The 21,354-nt window shown below is 35.4% G+C and overlaps 1 protein-coding gene and 1 long non-coding RNA gene across 8 annotated transcripts in view; one reads left to right on the top strand and one right to left on the bottom strand.

The window, feature by feature from the left end:
- The window catches only part of Herc4 (HECT and RLD domain containing E3 ubiquitin protein ligase 4), a 120,406-nt gene extending 106,671 nt beyond the window's left edge, over positions 1 to 13,735 (bottom strand). For 5 of the 7 annotated variants that reach the window (XR_013435738.1, XR_002484048.3, XM_005325979.4 and 2 more), the window contains exons 1-3: positions 13,595 to 13,735; positions 12,280 to 12,310; positions 11,513 to 11,816 (exon numbers count right to left, since the gene is read on the bottom strand). Coding sequence is in view for 5 of the 7 variants with exons in the window: in XM_005325979.4 (XP_005326036.1) it covers positions 11,513 to 11,738 (226 nt within the window). In the remaining 2 variants the exon portion in view is untranslated. Of the gene's footprint in view, positions 1 to 6,515; positions 6,649 to 11,512; positions 11,817 to 12,279; positions 12,311 to 13,578 lie in introns of those variants that run through there. The other 2 variants (XM_013358893.4, XM_021726793.3) reach the window with 2 other exon arrangements.
- Positions 13,736 to 13,941: 206 nt separating this feature from the next.
- LOC120885562 (uncharacterized) lies at positions 13,942 to 18,845 on the top strand. Its single transcript, XR_005728234.2, has 2 exons — positions 13,942 to 14,809; positions 14,894 to 18,845. It is a non-coding gene; the product is annotated as an uncharacterized LOC120885562 (long non-coding RNA).
- Positions 18,846 to 21,354: the final 2,509 nt, after the last annotated feature.

The following is a 21,354-nucleotide window of genomic DNA, read 5'->3' as shown; positions in this document are numbered from 1 at the left end:
CATTGTTTCTATATATAACAGGCATTAGGTAAATATAATAATACTGTTATTAGTATATGGCACACTTAAATTTAAATTCTCACTCTAATAGCTTTTTTTTTTTTAAGGAAACATTTATTGAATTCTTACCATATGCCAGACATTATTCTTTGTACTACATGCTATCTTAATCCTTACAACCACTCTAGGAATTAGTACGATTATCCTAATTTTACAGAGGAGGACACATAGGCACACAGAGAATAAGCAATATGCTAAAAGATAACAAACCTAATAAGCAAAAGAGCAGGATTTGTATATAAGCACTTTAATTCCAGACCCACCGCTTACAAAAAAAGTAAATAAATGAAATAAAATATATATATTGATAGTAATACATTTATATCCTCCATCAACGTAGTTCTCACCATTTTTTTCCTACCTCTCCACCAATAGTAACCAGTTATTAATTATATGTATCCTTCCAGAGTTTTTATTTAATGTATCTAAATAAATATAAATGTATACTTTTCTTTTTGACTTACCCAAAATACAGTTTTCTATACAATGTTCTACACTTTGCTTTTTTTAATGTATATGAGAATTCTTGCTGTGTCAGTCCAAGAACTCTTTCATCCTTTTCAAAACTTAGACAGCATTACACTGATTAGGTGAACCATAATTTATTTTACCAATTCCAAAAAGACATTAAGATTGTTTCTAATGTCTTGTCATTATAAACAATGTTGCAGTACATGTTATTTTACAATTTCTCAATTTACATTAACACAAACATATAAATACTTGTATACTGACAATTCTGACAGTGTTCTTTTAAAACTAAGGATTTTTGTTACCCTCATATGTGGAAACAATGGTTACCTTAGCATACTATTTTGTATGTCTCTTAATGTGAATGAGGTTAAACTGTACTCATTAAAAAACCATTAGTAGCTGGGCGTGGTGGTCCTTGTCTATAATTCCAGCAGCTCTGGAGGCCAAGGCAGGAGGATCACAAATTCCAGAACAGCCTCAGCAGTTTGGCAAAACTCTTAAGCAATTTAGTGACGCCCTGTGACAAAATAAAAAATGCTGGGGATGTGGCTTGGTGATTAAGCACCCATGGGTTCAATCCCTGGTACCAAAAATATAAAAATCAAAAAATTAAAAATTAAAAATATTTTTAGAGTACAGCAAGCAGACAAGGGGAAGAAGGGTGGAGGGAAAGGGAAAGTACTAGGGGGTGAGACTGATCAAATTATGTTATGTGCATGTATAAACATAGCATAACATATCCATTATCTATAATAATGTACCAATAAAAAATGGAAAAATAAAAGAAAAAAATTGTATCTCCTTTCTGTAAAACTACCTGTTTCATATCCTTTGTCCATTTTGCTATTGGGTTGTTTTTATCCCATTAGTTTCCAGGACTGCTTTACTTCTTTAACAAAAGTCATCAATGTCCTTCTAATTGTCTTTTTAACTTTGTATACAGTAATTTCAGCTTAGCTTATTATTTTTCTTTTATAATAATAGTTTTTTTTAATGTCTATTCTCATTTTAGTTAGAAAGGCTTCCCTGACCCCAAAATAAATTTGTCTGTTTTCTTCTAGTACTTTTATTAGTCTTTACATTTAAATATTTGGCTTATTGGGAATTTATATAAATATGTACATGGAATGAGAAATTAACCCAGTATTTTTAGTCTCTAGATGTCATTCCTACATTCCAATTCCATTTACTGAATAGTGCCCACCTAAATCTATTCCCTATTGATTTAAGGTGATATAGGTTTATGTCTTAGCTTTAATATTTGGTTGTTGGTTTAATACATCTATTTGGAATAATTTTTAACTATTACAGTTTTAAAATTAACACATGTTGATATTGAATTTAACGTATTACTGCTCTATTTTTCAGAGTTTTCCCAGCAACTTCCATATAACTTCCTATTGTTTCTACTAAGTGTTAATTTTAACTTTGGATGAGTTACATAAACTATCAAAGTATTATATTCCTCACCTATAAAACTGAGCAAATAAAGCTGGGTGTGGTGGTACATGCTTATAATCCCAGTGACTCCGGAAGCTGAGGAAGGAGGATGGAAAATTTGAGGCCAGTCTCAATAACTTTGTGAGACCCTCTCTCGAAATTAAAAAATAAAAAGGACTGGGGTTATAGCTTAGTGGTAAAGCATTCCTGGGTTCAATTTCCAGTACTATAAATAAATAAATAAACAAATAAATAAATCTGCGCAAATGCATACTTTGCAAGGGTTATAAGACTTTTAGATAGAATATAATTAATTCATCATATTACCTGACATGTTTCTTAATATCAGCAGTACAGTTTCTCAATATTATAAATAATAATTAATTACTAAATTTTTCTCCGATACTATGGTTTGTATATTTCTTCTCATACCAACTTCTAAATATACACACTTTCCTCCTTATTCACAGTTAAAGGGACTAACTCAACTTTTGAACTGAATAAACCTATGTTCTGGTAACACCTAATCAGCATTTTACCTAATTACTCTTGAAAAATTCATAAAGTTCATTCCTGTTAAGAGAGCCTGGTTATGAAATCCATAGTCGAGTTATCCTTGGATCAGAAAGTATACTTGCACTATCTGTAAATAGATGGAATCAACTGTAGGAAGCAATCTTAGCTCTACTTTATTCTCATCATGCCATCCTTAAAATTAACAAAATCAGACTTCTAATAACTAACAGGTGAAATAAAACACTTTTTTCCAGTTGTTTTCGGATTACTCCTAATGCTACTCCTTAGGACCTCTTTTATAGCCTATTTCTTCCCTGCCTTCCATTTCCCTATCACAAAAATAGCACTGCCTCAAAGAACATATTTCCCAAGAGATCTTGCTTAAACTGCCAGCACATATCCAATTTATAGTTAAAATTATTTCTATTAGTCAACCAAAACAACTTGTATCTATATTATTACTTGTAACTTCAAAAAGCTTTTTCCCTAGAAAAACCTGGAAGTAATGCAAACATAGTAATTAACAGGTTGTATCCATTAAAGAATAAGCAAATAAACATATTTAAAAAATCCAAATGATCAATCATATCAGAAGGCACCTGGCAAACAGACATTTTCATTCATCTGTATATAAAAATTACAAAACAGATGAAGCATAAAAGGCAATAATTCAGGTTACCTTAAATTTACAAAGACATCCTATTTGCCAGGCATTTTAAACAGCTTCTCAAAAGCGCAAAATTAAATATTGTTAATGGATTATTAGTGACGTGATACACTGGATCAAGGAGAGAAACCTACAACTGGAATTGTTAGCCTACTCCAAACTTAAAAAGCAAAACTGGAAATGAAATATTTTGTGCCTTTAGCCCTAATATTCTCCCCACATATGGTACTAAATTCCTTACTACCTACTGAATATTGCTACCAAATTTACAACAAAATTTAGTCACCAGAATCTTCTCTCCCCTCCTAAAATAAAACTAGTTCATATTTCTTCTCTTCCTGGATTCTCATTTTTATTAATGATTACACCTGGAATCATATCTGGTTCTTAACACTTACTATTCTTTTTTCCTTTTCTTTTTATAGCAAGGATCGAACCCAGGGGCATTTAGCCACTGAGCCACATCCCAGCCTTTTTATATTTTATTTTGAAACAGGGTCTCATTAAGTTACTTAGGGGCTTGCTAAAACTGCTGAAGCTGGCTTTGAAGCACAGTTCAAACCTCCCAAGTCAGGAGATTAAAGGCGTGAACCACATCACCCATCTTACTACTCACTTTTAAATCAAAATCTGTCCATTCTTTCTGCTTCCCAAATCTCTCCTCCATTCACTTGCTCCTTTTTTGTTTTGAAGGACTACTATCACAGCCTAATTTCTTTACCCCAAATTCTCTCCTTTCTAATCCTTCCTTTTGTAACCCATATTAATTCCAATGACCAACTATCTGTGTGGATATTAACCAAATTAAATTCAAGCTCCTAAATTTAATTCTATAATCTGATCTCAATTTTGTCTTTTTTACCTTCCTCCCCTCACCCTGTACTGAGTATTGAACCTGAGGTACTACATACATCCCCAACCCTGCTTATTTTAAGACAGGTTCTCACTATGTGGCCCAGACTGGCCTGAACTTGAAATCCTCCTATTTGAGCCTTCCAAGTCACTGAGACTACAGGTATGTGCCACCATGCCTGGCATGTTAAGGGGCATGGTAATGCACATATATAAGCCCAGCAATGAGACTGAGGCAGAAAAATCGCAAATTCAAGACCAGCTTGGACAATTTAGCAACACCTATCTCAAACAGGGCCAAGGAAGTAACTCAGTGACAGAACACTTAGCTAGCATGCATAAGACCCTGGGATTCAATCCCTAGCAACACATACATACATTAAATTAAATTCAGTTATTGTTTCTTCTAGACTAGCTAAAATTAAGACTTTTTTCCCAAAGAAATAAACAGATGCAAATAAACACTAAATTAATATATACATTCATGGCAGCATTACTTATAACAAAAATTTGAAAATAAATTAAAGAAACCCAAATTTTTGGTATATCCAAGTAATGAAATGTTAAATGATCATTCACAATATCCCTCAATGATATTTGAAAATTGAAAAAATACTTTTTATTTAAAAAAAGTTGCATTAGAATTACACACTCTCAGACTATAATCAGAAACATGAGTACAGAAAAGGTCCCAAAATTTTATTATCTATGCATGATGGCATTAGGGTCAATTTTTATATTCAAATGTTTTCCAATTTTTCTATCACAAACATGAACTATTTTTGTTTTGTTTTGTTTTGACTTGATTGTGGTACTAAGGAACCAACCCAGGGTATACTAGGCAAGAAGAACATGTTATACTTTTATAATAAAAACAAAAAATTATTTTAAAAAAACCTAAAAATGTGTATTTCAGAATAATGACACCTAGAGCAAAGGAATAAAATGAGGCTAAACTTGATATTAATAAGAAAGTAGAACTGGAGATGCAGCACACATGTAGAGCACTTGCCTAGCAAGCTTAAGTCCTTATGGTTCAATCTCTAGCATTGCAAAAAAATTTAAAAATAAAAATAATTAGGACATTTCCAATTAATTTATGGAAAACATTACTAAAGGCTTCCAGAATATTTTCCTCACCATCAAGGAAGGCTAAACTGAAATCCTACTGTGCTAAAGAGACAAAAGAGTATACGCAGATTTTAAAAAAAAATTGTGTGTGTATATATACACACACACACACACACACACATATACACACACACATATATATAATATACGGTTTAAAGAATGATAGAAATTTCTTTTGCCTATAGTAACTTGAATAAATTTTTGTACATTGATTATACAGTATAGCCTTTAATGCACATAAAAAAACTGTCATAATTCATTAATATTTTAAAATTACTGCTTTCTAATTCCATCAACATGAAAAACAAGCCCAGAGAAGCAGAAATGAAATAAGCCATGGGCTCATTATGTGGCTTCTTCATAAACACTATCCATTTTACTAACACAATTTTAATCTATGAGTTCATTGAGTACATGTCCTCTGTAAGTTTTTTAATATGTCATCCAAGTACTAATATGTTTTATAGTTTAAAAAAACAAAGTAATTTTAAAAATAAATGGGGTTTGTGAGAATGAACTTAACAGCAATACATTCATATAACATACTAAGGACATGGAATGCTAAGAACCTCCTAAGATGATGGACACTGGACCACCTAGGCTGTCCCTTCCAACAAGAATCCTTGATAACTGCCTAAACCCTGAAACAGAAATCTATGATATTCCTGTTATTAAGGAAAGTGATTCACATCCAATCCTACAAAAACACAAAGAGAAAACCATCTAAAGAAGCTGCCAGTTGTTAAAATCTGCTCAGATCAGGCATCTACTGTTATTACTATTTTTTGTTTGGTTTGAGTTTCATAAAGCATCACCAAATCAATATATCCCAAAGACAAATAAATGTATATACATGATAGCCTTGATACAACATAAATGACAAATCCAAGTTCCAATGTCAGCCACCAAATCAATCCTGCACAGCAATTTCTATAGACCTTGGACAAAAAGCTTTAACAGCGTAGCAGTTAAGACAACAAAGGGAAATAGGCACATAAGAGAAATGAGAAAAGACTAGATGTTACCACAGTAAGTTTATGTTTTATCTAAATATTCTTGGGCTGTGGGATGTAGCTCATTGGTAGAGTACCTACTTCATGTGCAAGAAGCCCTGGGTTTGATTCTCAGCACCAAAATTCAGTATTCCTCATACCACACAGAGTTATGACCATAATGCTATCATCTCAACAATTTATTTTGATAGGCCATCAAGCAAAATGGCAAGGAAAACAACCTGTGCATTAATATTTGATCTGCCTCAAATAACTCTAAACATAAGTATAATTTAGAATAAGGTAGGAGGACTGGTAGGTTTAACTTTCAGACTCAATTTACAGCTGTTCACCAGTCACCTGCTATTCGACAAGTTACTTACCAACTTGTGCTGCCATTTCTCCGTAAATTTATCCCCTAAGATGAGGATAATTCTTGCAAATTGTGTCACAAGCATTTTGAAAGGAACCATGAATTATTGTGTAATGCTCTTGAAATTCCTCAGATGTAGGGTCCTACACAAAGTAAAGTATTATTATACATCTCTCTAACAGTAGTATCTGTTTGCATTATGGGTTTTTCTTCCCTACACTTGACAGATTCTTGCCTACTAATGTTTCTCAAGTGTCCAAAGCAAGCCTGCAGTCCTGACCCCAGTAATTACTTTTTTTCAAGTCATCATATCACCTACACCTTTCTCTTCCTTAGAAGATATTGTGAAATTTATAAGTTATAAAACATAATGAATTTCTTTGGTTTTATATACTTTGGTTCAGTAAGAAATATTTGATATTTTTTAACCCACTCTCCAGTAAATAATTTCCCATACTTATATTTTTTAAATTTCAACTGTATTTTATAGAACAGTTGATTTGCAGATTTTTGTTTTGTGAATAGAAAGAACAGAACAGAAAATGAAGGCAGAAAGTAAGTTATTACTGCTGTGAGATTTAATTACTGAACTGATCAACAGAAATTACTGTTACAGTAATATAGGAAACAGAATCAATATTCATTATCTTTTATCTTTTATAAATGCTAAGTATAAACCATAAATTAATTTTATCACATTATTCAAAACTTTACCTACTGCTGGCTTCGCTAATCAAGTTAGTCTTCCATCCAAGAATAAACTACATACTTGGATTTTTAGTTTGTGATGGCACGATATTACATCTTGAAAACAACTCTCAATCTTATGTGGTTCTTAAAATGACTTGAATTTATGCAACAAGGGGTAATAGAACATGGTGTCTTAATTGTATAACCTTAGTTGCAAAATAGTAATTAAAAAAATTTTTTTCCTACCTTCAGAATTACTTTAAAATATCAATGACAACTATTTTCTTCCTAGGTGAACAAATATTCTACCTTTTCACTACGGCAGGATAAAATCTTTGTGGTTAAAAGTAAAACTACAGGATTTAGAGTGGTGTCTTAATGTCTGCTAGTCTAGTAACCCTGTTGTTAGTCTCAATTTTTTTTAACTTCAGTTTCCTCTTCTGTAAAATGAGCAACACAACACTTGCACTACCTAAAAGACTATTGAGAGGATTAAATGAGATAAACCATCTGAAAGAACTCTGCAAAGCACAAAAAGCTACTGAAATAGAATTATGACACAGCATTTACAAATTATGGTCATAAAAGTTTAATATCACTTCTAAAATGAAATAAATGGAAATAGACGTACGAAACATTTAGGACCATGGTCACCAAGTTATAGCTATGACTAGATATATACTCCATAAAGAAACTTGTTAAGTATACTTCCTACAAATTTTCTTAAAATTTTCAGAAGTGAATTTGGAAGAAAGTATAAAAACAATTCATTTAAATGGACTTATATAGCTTGCTGAAAGTTAAATTTTTTACTTGTTATGAATTAAGAAATTGAGGGGCACAGCAGGGCATGGGGGCACACACCTACAATCACAGGGATTTGGGAGGCTGAGGCAGGAGAATGGCAGAAAGATTGTTAAGTTTGAGGCCAGCCTGGGCAATTTACTAAGATCCATCACAAAATAAAAAGGGCTAGGAATGTAGCTCACTGGTAAAGTACCAGTGTTCAATCCCCAAAAGAAAAAGATAAAGAAACCAAGATGCACAGTGGCTCATGCATGTAATCCCAGAGACTTGGGAACCTGAGATAAAAGGATCACAAAATCACAAATTCGAGGACAACTTTGGCATCTAGTAGACTCTCAACACCTTAGAAGACTCTGTCTCAAAATAAAAAATAAAATGAGGATATAGCTCAGTGGTAGAATGTCCCTAGGTTCAATTCCCAGTACAAAAAAAGAAGAAATTTAGACAGTACTAAAAAAAAAAAAAAAAAAAAAATTAAAAAGGAAAAGGAAATTGAGACACTAGCTTAAAAAGATTAATTAGAAAGTTCTGAATATAGGCCCTAACACTCCCCACCTCCCCAAAAAAAGTTCTTACACAGGAAAAATACATGTAAATAAAACAGAAAGTCTCTCTCTGTAAGTAATTCAGAAAAAACTAGTGGTCATAGCAAGGGGAATACACGTACAAGAGAAATGAGATGAATGTGAACTTAATCTACATTCTTAGTATAATAAATCAGTTAAACTTTTCTATGTGGATCAGAAAATGTCCAGAATGGAAACACTCTCCTAACAGACCACAGGCCAAATCTACTTACTAAACTATAAGGCCAAGTACTCTAGTAAATTATTGTGACTCAAGAATAACTTATCATTAATGAGGTTTACTCTTTCTCCTTCACTCCTTATTAGTTATAGGATACGTTTATAAAGTCAAACTATGTTAGAAATAATTCTTAGTTCCATTCTTTCTGATTTCTCTGACAAATTTAAAGCTCTGATGAAATGAACCATGCTTACTTACTACATGATCCTAGAAATACAACCAGATTGTTCAATTACTAGAAGACTTTAAAATCCAGTAAGATCCAACAACTTCTTATCTTCTAATCCATTCCTTGAACTCATAAATTTAAAAAAGGATTAGGAAAGGGGCACATTTACAGAATTTAAGAATTATTTCAAACGTAATTTAGTTAAAAACATTAAAATTTACTACTAAAGCAGCTTAAACCAAGACTGAGGTTAAAAAATGAAATCCCTATCACAATCAACTGTCCTTGAACTTTCACTTTTTCCTACCTCTGAACCCTCCCTTCAATATATCATCACTGAACCAGGACTTCTAATAATAAAAGACTTTCTTCAGGATCAGAATCCTCCCTGTATAAAACTAAGCAATTTCAGCTCCAGACTTTTATTTTTTTTCGGGGGTGGGATGTGCCCAGGATTGAATGAATCCAGGGGTGCTTAACCTCTGAGCCACATCCCCAACCTTTTTATTTTTTTACTGAGACAGGGTCTCACCAAGTTGCTTAGGGCCTCTTGCTGAGGCTGGCCTCAAACTTTTGTTCCTCATGCCTCCCTCCCCCAGCCACTGAGATTATAGGCATGCACATGCACCATCATACCAGACTTATTTTTCAGCTATTGTTGACAATATTAAACTTAAGCCCTCATTTTCACCCTGAAATCTTATTTTAATTCTATCCCACAGTGACATTTCTCATTATTTAAATTTCCTGAACTGAAAGTATTCAGCACATCATTTAAAATTTTAATTCTATCCAGTTGTTTCATTTATGTTTGCTTTTAACTCCCAACCCAGGCTCAATTTCTGAAAGAAAAAGCTCATTTTATCATGTTTCTATTCCAGACTGTGGTACATACCCTGGACAACAATGAGGTAATCCTAAAGAGGTTTCCTAAGTTAAGGAAATCCATACTCCTAACTTCATATTATCACATAATTCTTCAGGATGAAAATATAGGATGATATAGATGTCACGATGCAATCAATACAGTGTCAGTAAGACCACAAAGAAGTGGCTAGTTAAGTTTCTCAGAATCTCACCTACAAAGTTAGAAGCTATTTCAGGCATTATCATCATGCTATGCATACAGTGTCTATCCTTGTCCTGGACGCAGAACAAGTGTTTAATAACATTAAATCTTCTTAATCTTAGAAAACTGCAGTAACTGTATTGACAATTTTTATGTGCTGGCTTTGTATTTTCTACTTGCCCTCCATTCTTTCCAAAATTATAGATATGCAAAGTTCAGTTATTTCTATGGAGCATGGTAAATACAAAGAACAGCAGAAGTCCCAATACCATGAAAATTTCAATCTGAGGCAACATTCCAAAGCTAAACAAAAAAAGTAAAGGGCCCATTTGCCTCTACTGCACAGATAAAAATCAAAGCCATTATCGGAAAGTACCATTCATTCATTTCTACCAAGTGACACCTCAATGCCTGAAAATACGAAAATCTGGTAAGATTCCATGAAATATTCTTAGTGAGATAAAAGGAACTTGCCATTTACCTTGAGTTCTACAATAATTAAACCAACTACATTGAGTACCATTATCATTCATTAAAACTAAATTATAAATTAAAGCAGAAGAGACAAGAGAGATTAAGCCCTCACAACAAAGGATAAAAAACTACATTATTTACAATTTTCATTATCGGAAGATTGAAGTTTGGCATGGTGTTAAGATGATATGAAAGCTGAAAGGTGCCTGAATATATTATATCTGTATTAACTTTTGATAACTGTATTATCAAAAGTAACTAACAACAGAAACCACTTAAAAAGTGAACTTATAAAAAATAACTGCCATAGAAAATAGAACCAAGTCAATATAGTTGCATTCTTACCCACATTTACCACCTTAAGATAGTAACTTTTGTTATAATCAAAAGTAAAACATAGTAATATTCCTAAATATGGAAATATTTAAGATATCCAGGAAAACAGAACATGAAATGTTACCAAATTCCTCAAATTTCTCATTTTCTTAAAAAAAATTATTTTAAATTCTGCTTGATCAGCTACTGAAAACTCAGAATACCTCATATTCATGAAACCATCATAGACAGCATTGATACTTGAAAGTAGCTAATTATGGTAGTAAAAATGATATTTCTGATTAAACCAAATAAAATTATCTTATGGGGTTCCCCCCCCCCAGATATACAAAAACATCAAAATAAATTACAAAATTAAAATCTGTTAAGGGAGACTGAGCTTATTAAAGAGTTCTATATACCTTTATACCAAAGAAGATGTAGATACTCTGCAGGCTGGTTTTCTCTATTTCACTTTTTACACACCATACTATAAGGGTTTATAATAACAGTAAAAAAAGAAACCAAAAAGAAGCAAGCAAATGTCAAGGATATAATTAACTCCTGCTTTGCTTTTAAAGTTTGATAAAGAATATAGATTTAAGACTACAGAAATACAATACTTCAAACTTAAAAATAATTATTAGAAATAGAAAATGAAAATGTTTCCACTTACCTGGTTTTTTTCTGGATTTTTCATGGCCTAGCTGTCCTAGATCATTACATCCACACGTATACACAGTTCCATCATCCAGAACAAATACAGTATGTCTGAGTCCACATCCTACATCCCGGACCTTTTTATTTACAAAAAAGTCACTTTTTCTGGGCTCTAATACAATTTCTTCATCAATTCCACCCAAACCTAGTTGTCCAAAGGATGCATTTCCCCAGCACAACATGCTTGTAATTATTTTGGTCTTCCAGTTTCAATACAAAACTCACTTCTGAAACACTGGGAAGTTGGAGGTACCCTATGTCTGAGGAGACAGAAAAAAGTTAACATGACTTCAAAAGGAAACAAGATATATAACTGCTCTTTAATCAAGTGATAGGCTACAATAATCACTATACAGTAAACACTAGACATTTTAAACTATGCTACATAAGTATCATTTAGCTTCTAAAACCAATTAGTTGTTTTACTTTTAAATGCACCATACAAAAATGCTTTGGGAAAATTGTCACTTTCTATGACTCTTTGCAAAATTTAAAACACTAACTAGTTTTGGCTTTCTGTTGCCTTGTGATAGATTAAACTTATGAAAATAACTGTGGATGAAAGTAATCAGTTATTTGTTTTTACTTTAAATAATTTCAATAAGAGCAGGAAATAAGACGTCTTTCTAATGCCCCTCCAAAGTCAAGCATACAGCCAACTGCAGAAGCATAACCTTGCAATCTTCCTCAAATCATAGCATAATTAAATAATACAACACCTACCTCCACATCAACAGAAAACTGAAGTTCTTTTCTGTAAAAGAAATAAAACCAATAATGGAAAAATTTAACTTTCCGATAATTCAAATGACTTTCAATTATTCATACTAATAGGCCATACAAAAAATTAGAATTCTATTAAGCCCTAACTTTAAAACAATCACCTCCAGAGATCTTAGTCAAAATACTAACATTCCAACCTCACTGCAAATTAAACACTAAACTAATGTGATTATAATAAATACACAATTTCAATATCAAGACCTCCCCAAAAATTCAACATTTTCTATTAGGAGCGGCAGTTGACTCAAAAATTCTCCCTGGGCAATCCACGTCTATGTGTATGTGTACCTCTGGGACAACTATTTGGAGACGGGGGAAAAAAATTGTAAAGTCACCCCAGCAGGACTGCTGATTTTTCAAGAATAGAAATGGGGGCTGGGACACTGATAGTTTGGTGGCGAAATCTGTAGAACTTTCCAGTACATTGACTGAATATTTCTTCGCTTGCAAAGAAATAAATAACAAATAGTCTACTAAGTCTAAACCTGCACAGATTTTCAAATGCACTACGTTATTAAATAATACCGGTACTACTACATTATTCCTGTTGTAATCACCTACAGTTCTTACACCAAAACTTCAAAGTTTCAAAACCCAATTTTTCCACATTACGGCTAGCAAGTGCCGAAGGTGTCCCATTCCATAACCCATCCGTTAAAAGAAGTTTGATTTCATTCTTTTGGGGCATCAGAACTCTACAGTTACCGAGAGTTCTGCACTGTCTTCCCGTATTTCCCCCCCCCCCCGCCCCGTTTGTTTTAAGAAGAGGAAAGGAAAATATCCTCGATTTCAGCGCGACTAGATTTAGCCACTCTTTTCTCTTAAAAGTCCTAAAGGGATACGGGAAAAGCGTTCTCTCTCCAGCAACAGGTAGGAGAATGAGAAGCAGTTTACTCCCATCCTTTCCCTCAACAGGCACCTACACCAGCTCACGCGGGTCGGGGAAGGGAAATCGTATGCACACTCCCAACCTCGCGGACCGACCAGTCAACTACCGCAGCTTCCCAGACGCAGAGGCCAGTAGACCAGTCTGGGCACCCGGCGGCCTCAACCCAAAGGAGGTCTTCCCCAGGGAGGTGCGACATTCCAGCCCCAGGGCCAAGGTGCACCGACCCTTCCCTCACCCCCCGCCCCTCACCCCCAGGAAGCGCTGAGAAAGCGCCCTTCGCCATGCCGGCCTGTATCCGCGCAGCCCAGCCTGCCCCCTCCCTAACGCCACCACACGCCCCCCGAACCCACCCGGGCAACGACTCACCCGACCCCTCAGGGCAGGGAAAGCCCAAGGCGACCGAGGACGGCCCCTCCCCAAATAGCGAGACTGCGCGGCTGCTAAAGCACGTCTCCAGCTCCTGGGACCCTCCTTCAGCCAGTGGCGGCGATCACCAAGGCTCCTCCGGCTTCGGGCCGCTGCTCCGCTGCTCCCCGGTCAGGTCCCTGTGAAACTTTACCAGGTTCCTCAGAGAAAAGCAGCCGCCACCACTGTCCAGTCCGGAGACAGCCGTCAGCGACCCGGATGGAGCGGGAGGGGAAGAACTGAAAGCGAGCAGGGAGGAGAGCGTAAGGGGTGGAGAGTTGAGGGAGAGGCCAGAAAGGAGAAGGGAGAGGAGGAGGTGGCTACGCGGGGGAGGGGGAGGGGCCTGCCGGAAGTGAACCGCGGAGCACGCGCGCGAGCCCGCCCACTTCCCGGCACGCGCGCCTGCGCCAGAACCCTTCTAGGATACACATGCGCCTGCGCGGTGGGCAGCTTTGCGTTCCTTTGACTAATGGGAAAAGCGCCAAATACAGAAGCTGGAGTTTGTGAATTAGATAAGAGAAGGTGTATGTGTTTTTATTTACGCTCTGCGTGCACAAGGGCCATTTTATGAAAAAAAAAAAAGACTAAAAAATTTAGTCTTTCTGCTTCACGTTAGAATTTTCGTTGTTTTATTCTGCCTTTCCCCTTCCCTAAGGAGATTTTGAATAATCGGATGCAACCCCAAACTGGGGTTGCATTTTATATAAAGGCGGACGGATCTAGACTCAATTAGAGCTAATCTGAAGATGGGAGATATATTGATAGCAATGGCTGAAGCTTGTCGCGTTAAATGTCAACACCACCAATTCAGGTTCCTGATATAGCGTTGGCTCAGACTTTTTGAGTTCTCCCTGGGAGAGCTCAGTCAGAAAAGTAAATAGGCATATAGCTAGAGTTCCTGCTTCTAAAAGGCTGGATTTCACCGGCCAGTGTTAACACCATCTTGTTACCAAAACCGAGTCCATTTACTCACAACATAAAAAGGTCCTATGGAGTGGACAGCAAGAAAAAAGGATTTGTTCAGAACCAGATATGGTGGCCTGCACCTGTACAAGTGCCTTGTATATGTATATGTAGAGCCAATCCCGCACTCAGGAGGCTGAGGCAGGAAGATTCTTTGAGTCCAGTTGGAAATCGGTCTGGCCAACATAGCGAGACCTGAGTGGGGGAGAAAAGGTAAGCCGATAATAATCAAGAAAAATGGCAAACTCTCTTCCTGAGAAACCATTAATACTGCTATCAACTTTCTTTTATCCTTAGGAGGAAATAGTTGAGGAAACCTGGTAACTGGTAATCTGATCAGCGTCAGTCTTGAAAGGAGGAAGAACAACAAAATCTCATGCAAATCATTCCTGTGCCTCAAGTTTAAATGATTAATGAGGGATGTATGCTCAAGGATACACAGGCCTTTCGAACAAAGGATAACCAGGGGAGTGGCTACAATCGCTTTTAAAACTGGAGAACTTGCAACAAGGCATTTTGAAGTTAAGATTTACCAAGACTTGTGACTTTAGAGTGAATGTTGAGAACCTAGAAGGAATCCACAAGGCTGTATATCTTTTACTGAGAAATATATTTCAAACTTCGAAGTGTCTATATTAGAATATGTTTAAATATGTGTTGGTGTCCTGGGGCTGCTATAACAAATTACCACAAATCAGTATATTAAAACAGCAGTATTTATTGTCTCACAGTTCTGGAGATCAGAAGAACAAAAAGTGACAGCTGGGTGGTTCCCTCTTGGAGGTTCAGGTAGAAAAGTTTTCCCATGCCTCTTCTAGTTTTCTTGAGAGTATTTGTGGAAGCATCACTTTAATCCTGCCTCCATCTTCTCTTGGTATTTCCTCTGTGCCTCTGAGTCCCAATATCCCTCTTTCTATAAGGATACCGGCTATTGGATAGGATCCACCCTATAATCTATTATGAGCTTATAACTTGATTGCGTCTACAAAGACCTTGTTTCCCAATAAAGGCACACTCACAGGTCCCTGAGGTTAGGTTAAACTTGTGGAGGAACCAATTTAACTGATAACAGTATGTTACAAAAATAAGTATAAAAAAAGATGCTTAGCAAACAAAGTGTAATTTCAACATTAGGAATGGAGGGACTACCCACAAAACATACTTTATTCTTATCTTAACAGCCTCTTTTCTTGTGGGACTTTTTTTTCAGTCTCACTATTGCCTGTGTTACCCAGTCAGGTTTCAAACTTGAGATTGTCCAGCTTCCACCTCCAGAATAGCTGGGACTATAGCTAGTGTTGGTTTATCTGGATTCAGAGCCTAAACCTTACAGCTCACTTCAGACTTCTATCCTTCTAGCTCCCAAACACATTTACTTACATTCTGCATTTCAGAAAATTACTTAGTCATAATTCCTATGTTAATAGTACGTATCTAAGTGGATTGTTGTGCGAATTTAATAAGATAAAATGATAGGCTCAATGGCCCCACTTATAATCCCAGTTACTTGGGAAGCTTAGGCAGGAGGATAGCAAGTTTAAGGACAGCCTGGGCAATTTAGTGAAACCTTGTCTCAAAAAATCAAAAGGTCCGTGGATACTCAGTAGTAGAATGTAGCTGGGTACAATTCCCAATAGTGCAAAAGACAATAATAAAATCACATGTAGTGCCTTGTACATGTCAAGAATCTTGTAAATGCTAGCTTTTACCATTACTAGTAGTCTCTCCCAAACTAGAAGTGGTAAGAAAATATTGGGAAATGCATTCCATAGTACCAGGGGGAAAAAATTAGAACAAGAGTATAGGAGTTTCGTTTCTTTTTTTTTTTTTTAATGAGTACAGTGATTTTTTTACAGACCATTTTCAAGTTAAAAAGATAATGTTCAGATGGTTGAGAGATCGTTGAGTTATTTATTCTTGTCTCACTGTTCTTGTTCCTTTCCATCCACCCATACTGTTCCTGCTATATCTTGTCTCACTTCATTCAGGTCTCTACTCACAAACTTTCCTGATCAATCTGCACAAGAAAATCACTTTCTTGTTCCGTGTTACCTTATCCTGCTTTATTTTCCTTCTTAGTCATATGACATTTTATTATATAACACATAACTGTACAACATTACGTTTATTAGTTGTAACATATAGATAAATAAGAAATACATGAGCAATTGCATTTAATTCATACATTATATTCTATATATTATGTAAATAGATGTATAACTTTGTCTCCTACACTATACTGAAAATTCCATAAATGCAGGAATTTTGTCTATTTTGTTCAGGGCTCTGTCCTTAAGTATCTTGAACTGTTCCTGGACTACAGTATGTACTCAAGAAATGTTGAATTAGCCAGGCATGGTGGTCCATACCTGTTATCCCAGTGGCTCAGGAAGCTGAGGCAGGAGGATTATAAATTCAAGGCCAGTCTCAGCAATTTACATGTGCATCACCTGCTCAGCCCTAGACCCTCTTTAAGTACTTAATGGGGCTTTAAGCAACTTAGAGCTTATCTCAAAAAATAAAAAGGGTTGAGGATGTGGCTCAGTAATAAAGCACCCCTGGGTTCAATTCTCTGGTAACAACAACAACAAAAGAAAGAGAAATAGTGAATTAATTAATGGTGCTGATAGCATTGTAAATTATCACAATTCTTTTAATAAGTAAATATATTTGACAGTATATTTTAAGAGCCAAAAATGTTTCCTTAATATTTTTCATGATAATAACAATATTTATTGTGAGATATTGCACAAGTAAACTGTTTACCTGTATTATATCACTTCTGAGTTCCAGCCTAACAAAATAGAAGATGCATTTAACAAAATTTTATTGAGCATCAAGTATATGACACCCTCTCAATTCTATTAGGAGATAAAAACAAAGAGGCAGCAAACAAAAATATGAATAAGATTTTTATTGTAGCATTATTTCAAATAGCAAAAGTGAAAAGCAACCTGAATTACAATATTAGGGAACTGAATAAGCAAATTTTGATATGTGGCTGATAAAATTGTGATTTTAAATACAAAATGTATATGATTCAATTTTTTAATGAGGCTACAAAATTATATGTCCTACTTGTAGCCATGTTTTTTTAAAAAAAAAAAAAATGCAAAAGAACCCAGTCACAGTGGCATATGCCTTTAATCTCAACCACTTGGAGGGCTGAGGCAGGAGGACTGCAAATTTGAAGACAGCCTGGCAATTTAAAGACTGGTAAAAAACAAAAACAAACTGAGGCCTGCAAGGGAGTACAGGGGCAGGTCTAGGGCTGAGCAGGTGATAGGCATGTAACCCCATGACTGGTGGCTAAGACTGGAAGATTGTAAATTCATGGCCAGCATCAGCAATTTAGTGAGGCCCTAAGCAATTTAGAAAGATCCTGTCTCAAAGGTAAAATGCTCCTGGGTTCAATCCCCAATACCAAAAAAAAAAAAAGAAAAGAAAAGAGAAGTGACTAGGGGTGTATCAGTGATAGAATACCCATCAATCCAATCCCCAATACCACAAAAAAAAAAAAAAAGAAAGAAAGAAAAAGAAATGTGCTAAAATAGTAGAAATCATTACATTGGAGATTGGAGCAGGTTTTTTTCTCTATTTTCCAAATTTCTATAAACAATATTAATCTTATGGTTTTAAAATTGCAATGATAGCTAAGCACAATGGCCTATAATCCCAGAGACTCAGGAGACTGAGGCAGGAAGATTTAAGTTAGAAGCCAACCTCAGCAGTTTAGGAAGACCCTCAGCAACTTAAATTCTGTCTCAAAGAATAAAAATGTAAAAAATGGGGATGTAGCTTAGTGAAAAAATGAGTTCAGTCCACTGGGTTCAGTCCTGGATATAAAATGAAATGTCATTGGTAAGAGAAATATTATTTGCTTCCAAAACAAAATAGGTTCAAAATGTAGAAGTACATAATTATTATATTCACCTAAAATTCAATGTAGAAATTTTAGCTAATCAAATATTCCTTTCATCTGCAAAATATATATCCATGTTTATATATGGTTTAAGTCAAGCTATTCATTTTTTATGAAACTTTTAAAATATTAATGCTTGGAGGATCTCCATTTTATCAATTACATACCAAATTATTTGGTCCCCTAGAGTGGGTTAGAAGTTCTGTTTTGATAAACATAGTTTGAGAAACAGCAAACATTTAAGGGCTAAGTATCTAAGATTGCAAATTTGGGTTCATTTGTACCACTGAAGGAATGGAACAAATAAATGGCACAAAAATTAAATTACTCCTTGATTTTCTTTTGATTTTTGTGTTTAACTTCCTAGGGCTGCTCTCACAAATTGGGTCACTTATAACAATAGAAATATTTCTCACAGTTCTTAAGTCCAGATGTTGAAAATCAAGATATCAGTAGTGCCATATATCCTCCAAGGGCTTTAGAAAAAAAATCTTTCCTTGATCCTTCTAGGTTTTGGTGGCTATGGCATCCTTTGCCTTGGGCAGTATAACTACAACTTCCAGTTTCATACAGGCGTCTTCCCTGTGTTTCTATGATCTGCCTCTCCTTTCCCTTATAAGGACACCAGTCTTTGGATTTAGGGTCTGCCTAATTTAGATCTATAACTTAATTTCATCTTTAAAGCCATAATTTGCAAAGAAAAATCTGCAAAAGCATTTCAAAATAAAGTCATATTCTGAATTTCCAAGTGGACATGAATTTGGAGAGGAACACTATTCAACCCACTACAATCCTTTGTCAAGAAGTCATATCTGGGAACTGGAGTTGTAGCTCAGCAGTAGAGACCACTTGCTAGCATGTGTGAGGCACTGGGTGCCTCACACTACATATAAATAAGTAAATAAAGGTCTATCAACAACTAAAAAGCATTAAAAAAAAGAAATCATATCTGTTCTTCCATTTTCCTAATTTTCTGTAACCTTAATGTGACTCTCACCTACCTTCTGGTGACCTATGGGATAAATATATTTTGAAAATCTCTTCAGATGAGTGGAAGACCAACATTATCTATGTATCTTCTGCCTGTAGATAATCTTTTTAGTCTGGAATTTTGGACATTTGTTAAGCATACAAAAGAACTTGTCACCAATTGTCACATCACAGGTTCCATCTTGAGTGTGCAACTGGAAAGCCTCCTCTAGTCACTTTTATCCATTCCTGCTTTCCAAGTTTAGGTCTATTCAATTAAGGAATTGTTCAGCCATATCTTGTTTGGTCCCTCAATAAGTCCCTGTAATCTGGAGAGTTTCCTTCTTTTCATTCTGTCTTTAAAATTCCAAGGTTATCTTTTTTCTTGGCTTTTTTTCTAGCATTATGGCATCAGCCTAAAACATACACAAGGCAAATGTTTCACCAGATTCATTCAACAAGTTTTTACTGAGCACTTAAGCTGTGCTGCTCTCCGATTCTAGTAGAGACAGACAAAATAAATCAGGTGGGTAAGTAAAAGTATATTGTAAGTTGTAATACAAAGAAAAGAGAGTAGAAATGAGAATACTGAATCCTTAAAATAGGATGGGCAGTAAAGGTCTCAGTGGAGGAGTTGCCATTAAATATGAAAATAAGGAAAGAAGGATCAAGCACTATGAAGAGATGAGAAAACCCTGTGGGTAAGAGGAACAAATGAAGCCCTTGAGGCAGAAAAGAACTTGACATTTTCTAGGAACTGAGAAAATTAGTGGAGGTCAAACACAGGTATACTAAATATGCTTGGAAATAGGATGGAACAAGTAGGCATGCCCAAGAGTTCTATTCCAAGCAGGATAGTTAGTGTATATGCTAAGAGAACAGATAACTTCTGATGTTGAACAGGACAGGATTGCTGAATTAGAGGAGTGAAAATGGAAGAAGTTATTTAGAAGGCTTTTGCAAAAATCCAAATGGGAGATAATAATGGTGGAGACTAAGATGGTAATAATGGATATGAAGATGGTAGATTCAGAACACATTTTTGGGATAAGATCAACAAGGTTGTAATATGGTAACTTTTTGACTTGTGCAATTGATGAATAGTAGTGGTATTTATAGATAAGTTTTGACTAGGAAAAATCAAGTGTTTTGTTTTTTGTTGTTGTTATTTTCTGGTACTGGGGATTGAACCTAGGGACCTTCTACCACCGAACCACACACACACACCCCATGCCTTTTATTTTTAATTTTGAGACAAGGTCTTGCTAAATTGTCCTACTGGTCTCAAACTTACAATACTCCTGCTTCAGCCTGTGGAATTACCAGAATTACATATGCTACTGTGTCCAACCAAATGTTCTGTTTTGTCTTTAAGTTTAAAAAAATCAACAGTGTGTTTCTGTTTTAATTTGCTATGGCAGCCGTAACAAAATACCACAGAGGGGCAACTTAAATAAAGTGATTTATTTCCTCATGGTTCTGGAGGCCATAAGTCCAAGATCAAGATGTTAGTCAGTTTGATTTTTTTCTAAAGGTCTCTACCCTAGGCTTGTAAATGGCCACCTCCTCACTGTGTGTTCAAGAGATCTTCCTTTGGTCTGTGTGTTCTCTGTGTCCTAACCCTGTCTTTTTCCTTATAAAGTCATCAGTCATATTGGATTATGGCCTATTCTTGTGACCTCATTTTGCCTTAATTGCTTCTTTAAATGATCTATCTCCAACTATAGTCACTTTCCAAGGTACTGGGGGATAGGATTTTAGCATATGAGTTCTATGGGGGATATAATTCTGCCCATAGCAGTTTCTTTTTTCATCTTTCTTCTGAATTTTATCAATAAAAAATCTTTTTAGGGGCTGGGGTTGTAGT

Source organism: Ictidomys tridecemlineatus, chromosome 1 (genome assembly GCF_052094955.1).
Source record: "Ictidomys tridecemlineatus isolate mIctTri1 chromosome 1, mIctTri1.hap1, whole genome shotgun sequence".
Taxonomy (NCBI): domain Eukaryota; kingdom Metazoa; phylum Chordata; class Mammalia; order Rodentia; family Sciuridae; genus Ictidomys; species Ictidomys tridecemlineatus.
The sequence above is the reverse complement of the archived record's forward strand: the minus strand, read 5'-3'. Positions and strand labels throughout refer to the sequence as shown.